Raw genomic sequence first — 15,185 nt, 5'->3', positions numbered from 1 at the left:
GTAGCACTTGCTTCCCTTGATGAATGTCTTTTTTCCAGAGAATTTATTCCTCATACTTAGGTTTTTAAAACTCTACCTTTGAACGTTTTAAAGTAGCAAAATTTATTTTTTTTTAATGAAAAACCTTTTAAAATGTGTTATTAACCTACAGACATGCTGTAGATTATCATAAATTGTCTTCTCACCCTAGGAATATTTATTTGGGGGCTGGCAAATATTTACCTAGCATGACAGATATGTTAATTGGTACATTTTGATACCTGCGGATGAGGGAATTGACAAAAATGAGGTTTCAGAAAGAAAGGCATGGGTGTGGGAAAGCCTGTCATCTGTCCTGGGAGCCGTGAATGCTGCTTTCGGCAGTAGTGTCTTTGAGCAAGGTGGGTTAAGTATGAAGGAACCTGGTTGCTGTGCAAAGGTGTCTGGATTTTATTCTTTGAGCCCATTCCCTGAGGAAAGGGAAGTTCAAAGTTGTTTTTGGCAGGGAAGCTGTACAGGCAGAGCTGCGTTTCAAGGTGATAATCTGAAAACAGGAGAGGCTAGACACGGGCAGGGGAATAATTTAAGAGGCTGCAGCTACAGAGCTTAAAGGCAAGGAAGGAGGGTGGTGAGAATGGAGAGCTAATCAAAGAAGAATCCGAGGGCCTTGGCAATCTGCTGCAAGACCGTTGTGCTCACTGCTCTGTATATACTTGGTGCCTGGCAGTCATTGCTCCGTCCATAAATGTCTTACTGAATGAGCGAATTCCTGTAGATGGGAGGGAAAGAAGAGGAAGTGAAGGCGTCATTGCAAAGTCTGGCCTGGATACCTGGGTAGATGGTAGAGTTGGCCAAGATTTGGAACAATGGGGCTGGAGCAGTAACAGGGAGGAAGGAGATGTGTCCCAGCTGGGTCAGCGGAGGGGTCATCAGCCTCTGTCTTTTCCCAGCTCTACTCCCTGTGACTATGCTTCTGCCCTGCTGCCAACTTCTCCCAGTGATATCAGCACATCTTTTTGGTTGTTGCTTTCCTGGGGGGTTGGATATTCTTGTTTTTAAGAAACTTCCAGGCTTTTGCATGCTCCCTGGAAAAATCCCATAGTCTTTGGACAGCAACTGTAGTAAGATCTTAATAAGACAAAAGGCTCAGTAACTGGGAAGGGGCGTGCTGTTTAACTGAATTTTTCTGATGCCCTTCAGGTAAATTAGAAACCTTTTTAACTTACTCAGGTGAAATATTTGTAAAAAGAAGTCTACTTTCCTTTAAAGGCAGATGGTTGACGATTACCATTAAGAAAGATTATTTAGAACTTGGAAAAAAGAAAAAGAGGGGGGCAGCATATCTTTGCACAAAGGTATTCTTTTTTTTTTTTTTTTTGGCCATGCTGCACGGCATGCGGGATCTTAGTTCCCTGACCAGGGATCGAACCTGTGCCCGCTGCGGTGGAAGCACAGAGTCCTAACCACTGGACCACCAGGGAAGTCCCACACAAGGGCGCTCTTTAACAGGCTTATCTGTGGGCTCGTTAATTATCTGGGGCAGGGCTTCTCACCTTCACACTACTGACCTTTTGGGCAGGGTACTTCTTTGCGTGGGGCTTGTCCTGTGTGCTGTGGGGTGCCCAGCAGCATCACTGGCCTCTTCTTACTAGATGCCACCCCTCTCTCCACTCCCTGCTCCTGGCTGAGTTGTGGCCAAAAGTGTCTCCAGATAATGCCAAATGTCCCCTGGGAGGCAAAATTGCCCCTGTTTGAGAACCACAGATTTAGAAGAATGAACATTTGTTATTTGCTGTTTGCTGTTAAGGGCTCAGACTCAGTCAAGTTACTTCTCAATTTGCAGATCTTACTCTGTTGAGAAGCAAATAATTTTTCCCCAGTAGAAGGGAGGTTCCAAATGTTATGGTTTTGTATTATCTTGTAGGGCGTTAACCAGTAGTACATTGATACTAGAAACTTTAACCTTCCTTTATAAGTGCGTACAAATAGCCAGTTTCTCAAAATGCTCTTGGAACCAGATTTACCATCTTACTGCGTCCATTAAGTAGTGAGCTGAGCATTTGATGCACGTTCAGTGTATATTTGGGGAGAGTGGTTTTTTAACTTTAGGGAAAGTTATGCTTTAGCATGGTTAGTTTTCCTGGCAGTCCTACGATCTGGGGTTGCCACTGTGAACTTTGGGTCAGAAGGCTCCTAGCTTTCAGATTTGGTTCCCAAGCCTTCTCAAATGTCTCTCTCTGGTGCTTTTACATTCTTCCTGTCCCTCACAGCCCTCTCCTCTTGCTATCCACATCGACCAGCCAGCCACCTGGTTGGACCCTCATCATATCCACCTGACCACTGTAATATCTGCCCCACAGGCTTCCTCGCTGCCAGTCTTTTGCCCCTTCCTTCCATCCCTGGTAAGATCCACCTCCAAATAAGGATTTTTGAACTGTGGCTCTGACATGATGTTTGTAGGACAAAGACACCAGGCAGCAGGAACACAGAATTTCTTTTTTTCTTTTTCTTTTTTAAAATTTTATTGAAGTATACTTGATTTACAATATTGTGTCAATGTCTGGTGTACAGAAAAGTGACTCAGTTATATATTCTTTTTTGTATTCTTTTCCATTATGGTTTGTCATAGGATGTTGAATATAGTTCCCTGTGCTATGCAGTGGACCTTGTTTATCCATCCTATATACAATAGTTTGCATCTGCTAATCCCAAACTCCCACTCCTTCCCTCCCCCACCCCCTTCCCCTTCCCGCTTGGCAACCACAGTCTGTTCTTTATGTCGTGAGTCTGTTTTTTATCACAGATATGTTGATTTGTATTGTATTTTAGATTCCACATATATGTGACATCATATGGTATTTGTCTTTCTCTTTCTGACTGATTTCACTTAGTATGGTATTCTCCAAGTCCATCCATGTTGCTGCAAACAGGATTATTTCATTCTTTTTGATGGCTGAGTAATATTCCATTGTGTATATGTACTACATCTTCTTTATCAATTCACCTGTCCATGGACATTTAGGTTGTGTTTCCATGTCTTGGATATTGTAGATAGTGCTGCTATGAAAAAGCTGGTCTCTCAGATTCAGGGTTAGGGGTTAGGGTTAAGGTTTAGGGTTAGGGTTCCCACACAGTGAGGAAACAGACCCAGTTAAAGTCACACAGGGAGGGAGGGGAATCATTTTGAAGAGGTTAGTAATCAGGTTGAATGTGCTGGGACAGTCTCTGGAAACTGGCTTTGTGCATAAATCCCAGCTATTACCTGGTCCCCTGTCACTTCCATTGCAAAGTACAGGGCAGAAAATATTTCCGTTAATGGGCATGGAGAAGGGAGTGCCAATTAATCCAAGCTTTTCTGGCTTCAATCAACACCTCCCAGAGCCGTCCTGACCCGTTTCCTTTGGCTTTAGTATCTTGCCCACTTTTACAACAGAAAGGGCTGTCTTCCTTCTTCTGCCACTCACTGGATCATGTGGCTGGTTTTTCCTGACACTCCCATAATTAATTCTGTTTTTTTTTTTCTCCCACTGTCTGTCTCTGCTTTCTTCCAGCCCTCTGGCCTCCCAGTGCTACTTTTCTCTTCCTCCACGAATACTACCTTCTAACCTCTCCTTTTTGTGGTTCTCCCACAGGGAACCAGTAAGTGAGTTAGTCCCTTAAACTTTTCCCCTACAACTATAACTGAGTCAGCTTTGTGTTACGTGCTGTTTATCTTTGCATGATTGCCTAGATCACAGTACACATCATATCCACTTTCTTGCAATTGGGGTCATGATTAGAGCCCGCAAGAATATTTATTTAAATAACACCTGAGCTATCTGGGCTCTGCCACTCAGGATGTAGCCAAGATTAGATAGTCGCTAATAGAGGTAATAAAGTCCCATGTGTAATACCAACTAAGATTTAGTTTGTTTGCTTTCTCTTTCTTTAGCCAGGTTCTGATTTCCCCTCCAAAATCGCCAGCATTGTGTGGTTTTTCAAAATCACTGACTGGTATTTACATAATCAAAATTGAATGCATTTTTGGAACGTAGTGACACCTCCCCTTCAAGCCAGCACTGTGTCCTTAGGTCCCCATGCCCGCTCCTCCCTCCATTCATTGGTGTTTGGCTTTTTCCTGAAGTGCCAAGCCAAAAAGTTCATAGCTTTTTTTCAAAGCGTAGCTGTTTGGTCCTAGCATAATCATTGCCTTGACTATTTCATTCCATACATCAAAATATATTCCAGATGGATCCAAAGTTTAAATGTAACAAATCGCAGAACACTTTTTAAAAGAAAGTGTGGGTGAACATTTGTATGACCCTGGAGTGGGATTGGGCTTTCTAAGGATTATATGAATTTTGGAAGCCAAAGGGAAAAGATAGATAAATTTAACTACATAAAGTAACCGCAAACTTCTACGTATCAAATGTTGCGCCTTGGAAAGAACCCCATAAAACATAGTCAAAGTCAAACAACACACTGGGATGAAATACCTCCAAAACCAGAACAAAGGACAATTAACTGATAAATTCAAAGAGCTCTCACAAATGAATAAGAAAAATTAACAATCCAATAGAAAAATGGTTAGAAAAAATCAACAGGAAAGAAATTTAGAAAGAAATGTGGGCAATTCCCTGGTGGTCCAGTGGTTAGGACTTGACGGTTTCACTGCTGGGGCCTGGGTTCAATCCCTGGTTGGGGAACTAAGACCCTGCAAGCCACAAGGCATGGCCAAAAAAGAAATGCAAATGGCCAAAAACATGAAAAGAAGCCCAAGCTTACTAATAATCAAAGAAAAGTAGGTGAAAATCATAGTAGGCTATCATTTGTCATCTACTGATTGTGGAAAAGACAAAAAATGAAAGATAATAAACCACGTGATGATGAGGGGAAACAGGTACTTTTATGGTTAAAGTGGGTAAAACCTTTTGGGTAGTGCCAATTAAACAATTTTAAATCTGCATAATCTTTGACCTAGAAATTATTCTTCTAATAAATTATTAGAAGTTATTTTTATAGAATAAATTATTCTATAAAAATAACAAATGTACAAAACTATAATTTTTAATGCAGCAGTTCTTATAATTGAAAATGTGTTGGAAATAACTTCATTTACATAGATAAAAAATGTACTGACATTGAATGACTTTCAATGTGTATTGTAAAGAGAAAAAGCAAGATTCAAAAGGGCAGGTAAAACAGAATCCAGTTTTTTGCATCATCATTAGAATAATATATTTTGACTGCTGTTGATATGCATTCTTCTAGAAGATTCCTACAAAGATATCAAGAGTCGGGTTTCCCTGGTGGCGCAGTGGTTGAGAGTCCGCCTGCCGATGCAGGGGACACGGGTCCGTGCCCCGGTCCGGGAAGATCCCACATGCCGCGGAGCGGCTGGGCCCGTGAGCCATGGCCGCTGAGCCTGTGCTCCGCAACGGGAGAGGCCACAGCAGTGAGAGGCCCGCGTATGGCCAAAAAAAAAAAAAAAAAGATACCATGAGTCAATAATTAGGTTGCTGGATTAATAGCTCTTAATAGGTTCAGTGATCCTCCGTCCCTTCAGGGGAGGGTCAGGGTTCAGCCACTCAATCACCTGCTCACTCACTAATTGCACAAACTTTCGTTGTGCACCTGAGGCAGTGAGTGAGGTTAAGTAAAGTGACTCTGAAATGGGATTGCCTAAGTGTGAACCCATCAAATGGCGCTCTTCTCGGGAATAGAGTGTGGGAAATACTATGATGAGGTAATGTTTCAGGATGTTAAGAGAGCAAGGAAGGGGGGCCTCCAACCCAGGCTTGGAGGTCCAGAGGAGGCTGCCCAGGGGAAGCCACAGCCAAGTGGAGACCTAGAGGAGGCAGAGGTGATCATTCCCTCTGGGTGGACAGAACAGCTGGGGTCAAAGTCCAGAGCTGAGATTGAGCCTTGTTATTTCCAGGAACTGAAAGTAAAGCAGGAGAAATCCCTGAGCACAGGTATCATGATTTTGAGGATAAGGCAACTAAGGTGGACCTTCAGCCTGGCTGTTTCCTCTACCCCTACTACTTGCCTGACTGATCTCTTTACCCATCAAGTATTAGCCTAAATGCCACCTTCTCCAGGATGTCTTCCAGGGATCCCACTTTCCCACAGAGCTTTATGTCTACTTGGTACGAGTACCCTCGGTACTTTCCAAACTTTATTGTGCCTGCTTGTTGATTGCTCTTCCTACCAAACTAGGAGCTCCTCCATGGTGATATTTGCATGGCACTTGTTTACCAATGCATACCTGTTAGTATGGATGAGCAAACAGAGGCCAGGAGAGGGTCCAGGAGCTTCCCAAGGATAAAGGGAGATAGAATTTTCACTCGAGTTCTTAAATTCCACAACCGTTACACCATGGACTCACGTCAACTACCAACTACGGGAAGCAGGTACATACCCAGGCCAGATGTGGGCTGCAGCCGAGCTTTGCCGGTCAGGGCAGAGACAAAGCTCGTTACGCAATATTTTGTAATAACCTATAAGGGAAAAGAATCTGAAAAGGAATATACATATATGTACACATACATGCATCTATATATAAAACCCAATCACTGTGCTGTGCACCTGAAATTAACACAACATTGTAAATCAACTAGACTTCAATTTAAAAAAGAAAGGTAAAAAGACAAAGCCCATCTCTGGTGAGCCGGAACTACAATATTTGAGGGCTTGAGAGGTACCGAGGACCAAGTTCAGTCTCTTTGGCCTCTCAGTTGCTCAGGAATCCATTCTGCCTTCCTGACTGGTAGGTGTGGGTTGGAGAGAAGTCATAGACGCCACTGGTTCCTACAGGCCTGCACTCCCCCCCTTACCTTTCCATCTGCTCCCCACCCAAGAAGGGAGACTCTCTCTGCCTGGGGCCCAGCATGTTGTCTCAATGGTCTATGCCTGAAAGATGGCAATGACCATAACCACACACATGAAACCTTCTAGGGGTCCAGAGTGTACACAGATGATAGGACCTTATGGGCTAAGACAGCCTAGGGAGGGCCCTACCCTAGAAATACTTTCTTCATGTGCTATCCAAAAGGATGGCATGAAGAGCCGGTAGTTTCCTTATTTCTATTTTGTTTCTTAAGACTAAGAAAATAGAACTAAGATGTAGTGTGTGTTGTTATGTCATTTAATACATTTTTGTATTTTCATATTAGTTGGCATGGTGGTCATTTTCCTTTAAAAGATCATATGAGGAAGTGAAGTGGCATTTTGTGAGTGTTATTAGGTGGTGCAAGTATTTCAATTATCTTTGTTTAAGTTGCTCTCATTTTAAAAACTTCCAGTTTTACATTCATTAAAAAGGTACTTCTATTAGTATCCAGTTAGACATAAATACATGCACATACATACATATACACATGCCCCTCCCCCCCCCCCCCCAAAATAAAGACTAGATCTGTTCACATAGACCTGCAAAGAGGTAAAATCATGGTTGACTTCTGCAATCAAAGACAGCATGATTTTTTTTTTTTTTTATTGAAGAATAGTTGACTTACAACGTTACGTTAGTTTCTGGTATACAGCAGTGATTCAATATATATACATATGTGATATATCACATATATATATATAATATGATTCATATATGTATATATATATTTTTTTCATTTTTAAATTATGATTTATTATAGGATACAGAATATAGTTCCCTTTGCTATACAGTAGGACCTTGTTGTTTATCTATTTTATATATAGTTGTTTGTATCTGCTAATCCCAAACTCCCAATTTATCTCTCCCCCACCCCATTTGCCCTTTGGTAATCATAAGTTTGTTTTCTATGTCTGTGAGTCTGTTTCTGTTTTGTAAATAAGTTCACTTGTACCATATTGTAGATTCCACATATAAGTGATATCATATAGTATTTGTCTTTCTCTTTCTGACTGACTTCACTTGGTATGATAATCTCTAGGTCCATCCACGTTGCTGCAAATGGCATTATTTCATCCTTTCTTTACGGCTGAGTAGTATTCCATTGTATAAATATATACCACATCTTTTTTATCCATTCCTCTGTCAATGGACATTTAGGTTGCTTCCATGTCTTGGCTATTGTAAATAGTGGAAGGCATTATTTTGTTTTGCCTCCTAAGATGATTCTAAAATAGCTTTTTTTTTTTAAATTAAAAAAATATAATCCTGTGCATTCTAGAAACTGATGAGACAAAAAAAAGGAAACGGAAAACCAGTAGCAATCACACAACCCAGAATACCGTGCTTAATATTTTAGTGCATTCCTTTCCAGACTTTTTCCTGAAATGTGTTTTTAAATAAGACACAAACAGTGGTGGTGGTGGTATGGGGTTGGGAGAAGTGGTGGTAGAGAGAACGGGAATTAGAGCTCCTAGTCTGCAGGCGTCAGACTAACTTTTTTTACTTCCCTGAAACCTATGCCTTTTTCATACCTATGTTTCTAAATGTCCCTGAATTAGGAAACAGCTTCTGTATGGGTTAAGAATTTGTGACTCATGTAAGAGACCTGAAAAAGTAGTGGCTGTGTAAGGCAGAAATTTGTTTCTTTCTCATATAAATGAAACCCAGAAGTAGGCAGTCTAGAACTGGTGAAGTGGCTGTATGGTATGACTATCTTTCAGCTCATGACTTCCTTTCTCATTGTTGCCTCCAGGTGCTAGATAGCTGCTGGAGCTCCAACCATTACATCTGCATTCATGATAGTAAAAGAAGGAAGGGAAGAAGGGCTTGGCCTCTTCCTTTTAAGGAGTTTTCCCAGAAGTTGCCTTTTATACTTTTAATTGTAATTTTATTTATGATTTCTTCATAGTCAAATCTATTTCTTTTTTGTTAATAATTTTCAGGTTTTGGTATGATAGTAAAAATATCTTCCCAACCTAGTATCATTAAAGTATTCTGTACATTTTCTGGAATTTTAGAGCTGTTTTTTCTTTTTAGTTTTAATCTGAAATTTATTTATGTTTATAGCGTGGGGTAGAGATCTAACATTCTTTTTCCAAATGGCTGCCGGAAAGGGACATTTTCTTTAACCCACAATATCTGTTCCTCTTGTAGCCATTAGCCAAGATCCTTCCCTAGACAGTACAAGAGGCACCCAGACAAATTCTTAATCTTTTTTTTCTAGGTTTCATTCAGACCTACACTAATTTGTTCACACTTGTATTGCTAACCATTCCCTTTTTCGTTTTAACCTCCATTGTATCCAACACATGTCTTGTTTTGCACTCATACATGGCATTATAATCCATGCTCAAACATTTCTCCCACACAGGACTGTGAGCACCTTGAGAGTAGGGACTGTCTTAATCCACTTGGTATCTGTAACATTGAAAATTCAGCAGCTTCCTCAATCAATGTTAAACTGACTGAACGAATGAAAGAGCGTCATGTTACATGCCATTTGTTACTAGTTCCCTTTAAAAGGTGACTTTCTAATGACTCAGTAGGAGGTACCTTAATCTCTTAGCTAAATCTCATTTTTGGGAGGTTACTTCTGAGGAAGTTTCCTCAACAAAATTAATCCCATTAATGCTGTTTGGATTTCACTTGGTTTCAACTCTGTGGCATTGTATTTTTGTGGACAATTGGAGGGCACCTCCATACATCAATTCCAGTAACTATTAGTAAGCCAGGGTTTCAAGACTCCAGTACTTAGAGGACCTCTCAGGGACCCTGGGGAAGCTGTTCATTCAGGAAACATTCCTGGTGCATCTGTCACTTGGAAGTTCTCATGCTAGCTGCTCTAAGGAGGCAGAGCTGAGTTAGAAATGGCCTTTGCCCTTGGGATCAGGACACCACAATGAGGATGAGTGAGGTTTGTTTTTTTGTGTGTGTGGTACGCGGGCCTCTCACTGCTGTGGCCTCTCCCATTGTGGAGCACAGGCTCCGGACGCGCAGGCTCAGCGGCCATGGCTCACGGGCCCAGCCGCTCCGCGGCATGTGGGATCTTCCCGGACCGGGGCACGAACCCGCGTCCCCTGCATCGGCAGGTGGACTCTCAACCACTGATCCACCAGGGAAGCCCAAGGATGAATGAGTTTTGATGAGTTCATGGGGCGGGGGTGGCACAGAAAAAGCCTAGCCGTGGCTGCCCCTCGGTCTGCGGTGCTGAGAAGCAGGAACCCTGGCCTTGGTAGAAATCAGAGCATCACCCAAAGGTGGGGCATGGGGAGTAAGGAAAGGTGGCCTCCTTTATAATTTAGCAAATGATTCACCTTGGAAACATGAGGAGCAGGAAGGAACAAGCTGGATTATTTCACCCAAGGAGATTGTCGTCTTCTCTTCTCAGAAGTGTCCTCTGCATTCAGCGAATAAGTACTTACTGAGTTCTGTGGGCTGTTTTTTTCTTTTCTTTTCTTTTCTTTCTTGAATCTCTTTTTTCCTTCACTCTAGGTGGAGTGTGTCCAGGGGGAGGGAGAGCTTTGGGTGCATAGAGCGAGTGGAGGTCTGGGTGGGACTGGAGAGTGCCCCCAGCCAGCCAGCCAGCCAGCAAATCTCGGCTGACCCTGAGCTGTGTCCTACATCCCTGGTTGGAGACAAAGATGATCATACTGAGTCTCGGAACCACTTCTCTGTGGCTAGAGATCATAGCCCATCTCCTCCAAGAGCCTACTGATACAGAACATTGAAAAAGGTTAGGGCTCAAAGTACCCGCACCCCATCTTCTTCAGTACCTTTTGTCTCTTTCAGACTCCAGCTCCACCCATCTGGTAACACATTAACTTGGCTTGCTTATCTCTTTCTATTTCCTGCCTCTCTGAGTCATGGCCTTTTCTTCTTAGCCAGTCAGTGGGGCTCCCCTTGCTCTCCGCGACCACATGCAACCTTTCTCTTCTGCGCAGCCTTAGAATTCTGCCAACACCTACTGTGCTGGGTGCTGAGAGAGAACGAATATGATTTCCAGGAGCTTGTAGTCTAATGAGAGGACAAAACGGACACATACTAGAGATAAACACCACCATGATGAAATAAATAAAAGGGTGCATTTGCCAGTTTGTAAACTCAGCTTAAAATGGTCGGATCCTGGGCTTCCCCGGTGGTGCAGTGGTTGAGAGTCCGCCTGCCGATGCAGGGGACGTGGGTTCGTGCCCCGGTCCGGGAAGATCCCACATGCCGTGGGGCGGCTGGGCCCGTGGGCCATGGCCGCTGAGCCTGCATGTCCGGAGCCTGTGCTCCGCAATGGGAGAGACCACAACAGTGAGAGGCCCGCGTACCACAAAAGAGGAAGAGTTGTGTTTCAAACAGAATAACTTAAGCTTCTTTTACTTTTCTTGATGACATACAAATTCTAGCAAAAGGAAAGCAACCAGATTATAAAGTACAATTCATTAATGCCCATGTAATTTGTTAACCTCTTGAAAGGAAGAGTGACCGTTGAATCATTGTCATGATTTCGATCACTCTAGCTGTTGTTGCCCTTTCATCCATCGTTACATGGAATGTGATACTTAGATTTTAACTTTGCTCTGGGATTTGATAGCTGTTAATAACTAGAGAACAATACATTTAAGATGATTTTATTCCTGTAGGAGTAGTCCTTTGCTTTTTGTCTCGGAGAAGCCATTGTCTTTTACCTAAAACTTACTCAACAACAATTAAACCCCCGCAACCAAAAAAAAAAAAAAAAAACGACACCATAGCATACTCATTGTGGGAACTCTAGACTGTGTTAGGCTTTTACTTATTCTCGGGTTTAATGTTGCTTTTATTCTCAGTACCTGAGGGAGCTGAGTACCCTCATCATTTTCAGTGCTTGGGACTTGTAAGTATCTTCATGTAATCCTGGACCCTTGGACACATTTGCCCCCAGGCTCACCTGGCTCTGTTGGGCCTCAGCAGGGCTAAAAGAAACCCTTATGAAGGGATTCATTCCTTAGGTCTGGGGTCCTAGACCTTGAAACTTGCCTGGTCCCCACCTTCTCTTTAAGGCCAGAGAAGTGCTCCACCTTCTCTTTAAGGAGTTAAGGCGTGGAATCTGCTGCTTTGTGATCTCTGCGGCTTACCTGGCTCCTGATCTTCCTGTGCCTCTCTCCAGCTATTCTGTTTCCTCTCTTGCACTTCCCTGGGGTCAGCTGCAGCTCACCTCTCCCCTCTGCACTGCTAACACTGACCACTTAAACTGAGGCTCTTTCCAGAGCACAGAGAAGGGGACAATTCCAGGTCTCTTCCCTGATCTACCCACATCACCAGCATCAATACTTTTCCTTGATCCAGAATTAAAGAACACTATTTGTACCCTCCTTGAGCTATTCTGGGAGCAAAATGGCCTCTGTGGGCTGGTACTGGAGACTACCTAACAGCAACCTTCACCCAGGGCCTGCATATGCCAGGTTTTAAGTCAAGTCTCCCATATGTGTTATCTTTTTTTTTTTTTTGCGGTGCGCGGGCCTACTCACTGTTGTGGTCTCTCCCGTTGCGGAGCACAGGCTCCGGACGCGCAGGCTCAGCGGCCATGGCTCACGGGCCCAGCCGCTCCGCGGCACGTGGGATCCTCCCGGACCGGGGCACGAACCCGCGTCCCCTGCATCGGCAGGCGGACTCTCAACCACTGCGCCACCAGGGAAGCCCTACTTTATCTTTTAAAAGGACATTTCTAGAACTGAAGCTGAGAGTTTGAATTTCATGGATTTTCTCTCTAGACCGATCAGAAATTCTATCCCCCAGTTAAGAGCTATGTTAGAAACAGGGTGGTGAGGCTTGGGGGGAAGAAGGAAAAATGAGGGGTGGGGGGTGCCTCTTATTAATTACACCTCTACAGCAACAGATACTCAGCTCTGCTTCCCTTTGTCTCTCCTGAGGTGGAGGAATCACCCAGATCCTGATTCCAATGCCAGCATGATCAGCTGGTCTGTAGTGTCAGGCTATAGACCTCCATCAGTGAGCTGGGTGTATGAAGATCCTAGGCAGGACTTGACCGAGGATAGTTGTCTAGAGAAGAAACCTATTTTTGCCATCACTTTGGAGTTGCACTTGATGTTCCTTGAGCATGTTCCAGGTTAGTTTGTAACTGAAGGCATTTTGTTCTGTCCAAGGATTTCATCCTCCTCCTTCCCTGTGCCCGAACTCTATCGATCTCCCATTCCATGAAGATGATTGGGTGGAAGAAGAAACTCTGCAGGGGGCATCACCTGTGGGCCCTGGGCTGCTATATGCTGCTGGCCGTTGTTGCTCTGAGACTTTCTCTCAGGTTAAAATGTGACATAGATTCCCTGGATCTGGAATCCAGGGACTTTCGAAGCCAGCGCTGTAGGGACATCTTGTACAAGTCCCTGAAGCTGCCAGCAAAGAGATCCATCAACTGTTCTGGGGTCACCCGAGGGGACCAGGAAGCAGTGGTCAAGGCTCTCCTGGACAATCTGGAGGTCAAGAAGAAGCGGGAGCCTTTCACAGACACCGATTACCACAACATGACCAGAGATTGTGAGCAGTTTAAGTCCCAAAGGAAGTTCATACAGTTCCCACTGAGCAAAGAAGAGTTAGACTTCCCCATCGCATACTCTATGGTGGTCCATGAGAAGATTGAAAATTTTGAACGGCTGCTGCGAGCTGTGTATGCCCCTCAGAACATATACTGCGTCCATGTGGATGAGAAGTCCCCAGAAACTTTCAAAGAGGCAGTCAGGGCCATTATTTCCTGCTTCCCAAATGTCTTCATGGCCAGTAAGTTGGTCCGGGTGGTTTACGCCTCCTGGTCCAGGGTGCAGGCTGACCTGAACTGTATGGAAGACTTGCTCCAGAGCTCGGTGCCATGGAAATACTTACTGAATACATGTGGGACAGATTTTCCTATAAAGACCAATGCTGAGATGGTCCTGGCCCTCAAGATGTTGAATGGGAAGAACAGTATGGAGTCCGAGATACCTACTGAGTACAAAAAGTCTCGCTGGAGATACCACTATGAGGTGACAGACACATTGCACCTAACCAGCAAGATGAAGGACCCTCCCCCTGATAACTTACCTGTGTTCACAGGGAATGCCTATTTTGTGGCTTCTCGAGCCTTTGTCCAACATGTCTTAGAGAACCCCAAATCCCAACGACTGATCGAATGGGCAAAAGACACCTATAGCCCCGATGAACACCTCTGGGCCACCCTTCAGCGTGCACCGTGGATGCCCGGCTCTGTCCCCTACCACCCCAAGTTTCACATCTCAGACATGTACACCATTGCCAGGCTGGTCAAATGGCAGTTCCATGAGGGAGACATCAGTATGGGGGCATCTTATGCACCTTGCTCTGGAATCCACCAGCGGGCTGTCTGCATTTATGGGGCTGGGGACCTGCACTGGATTCTTCAGAATCATCACCTCTTGGCGAACAAGTTCGACCCAAAGGTGGATGATAATGTTCTGCAGTGCTTAGAAGAGTATTTACGTTATAAGGCCATCTATGGGACTGAACTCTGAGATACACCGTGAGAGGATTGCTACCCAAGGGGCAGGAACATGTACAAACGTGCCCAGAACATGCTGGGACAGTGTGGGGTGGGAGACCAGGCCTCTGGAATCCGTGGCATCTCCCTGGGTCAGGGGGCTGCTCTTGGAATGTGATGAGTAGATTTGTTGCCTTGCAAATTGCTGCCCTGGGTGAACACTGTTGTGTCACTCACCTCACTTCCAATAGCTTCTCCACTGACTTTCCCACCGAGTTGGGAATAAGAGCCAGCTCTTTGGATGAATAAGGGAGGGAAGTGTGGCAGGAGACCCTGGATTTTAGTTCAATTTTTGGTATTGGCTTTTTCACTCTTTGGAGATGCCATTCCTAATAATTCTAGGCTTGGTAGTAGGGAGGGGACTTTGAGGGACAAAAGGCCTTGTATTTTGTACTATTAACTTAAAAATAAATAGCTTCTGATTCAAATCCCTGACTCTACTTTTTGCCTAGTAAGCCAGAGATAAGGTAAAACTCTGAGACGTTTTCTCATAACTATTGGTGACATTTAAAATCCCTGGTGGCTAGCAAGAGAATCCCCATTGTTCCGGGATGATCATGGCAAGCTGTATAAATGGCAGATTCAAAAGAATATAGAGGAACACAGCTGATTCTTGCATTATTGAAAGCCCTCCTCATTTTGTTAACATCGCCAGATTCATGACTTTTCTGTAAGAGAAAAGGCAGGGTGATTTAACCAATATGACCATCCATATCCTCATGGGAAAATTACAGCACTAATTTTGCAAGCTTCACAACCAAAGCTTAACGTTCCATGAGAAAGATGGTAGTTGCCATTAAGTAA

The 15,185-nt window shown here is 43.9% G+C and overlaps 1 protein-coding gene and 1 non-coding gene across 2 annotated transcripts; one reads left to right on the top strand and one right to left on the bottom strand.

The window, feature by feature from the left end:
- Positions 1 to 1,387: 1,387 nt before the first annotated feature.
- Positions 1,388 to 1,460, bottom strand: TRNAG-UCC (transfer RNA glycine (anticodon UCC)). Its single transcript has one exon. It is a non-coding gene; the product is annotated as a tRNA-Gly (tRNA).
- Positions 1,461 to 12,524: 11,064 nt separating this feature from the next.
- Positions 12,525 to 14,805, top strand: GCNT3 (glucosaminyl (N-acetyl) transferase 3, mucin type). Its single transcript, XM_007458888.1, has one exon. It carries the CDS (start codon positions 13,033 to 13,035, stop codon positions 14,353 to 14,355), a length of 1,323 nt encoding a protein of 440 aa, XP_007458950.1. The 5' UTR covers positions 12,525 to 13,032; the 3' UTR covers positions 14,356 to 14,805.
- Positions 14,806 to 15,185: the final 380 nt, after the last annotated feature.

Source organism: Lipotes vexillifer, unplaced genomic scaffold (genome assembly GCF_000442215.2).
Source record: "Lipotes vexillifer unplaced genomic scaffold, Lipotes_vexillifer_v1.1 scaffold102, whole genome shotgun sequence".
NCBI lineage: Eukaryota > Metazoa > Chordata > Mammalia > Artiodactyla > Lipotidae > Lipotes > Lipotes vexillifer.
This window is presented reverse-complemented; position numbering and strand designations above follow the sequence as displayed.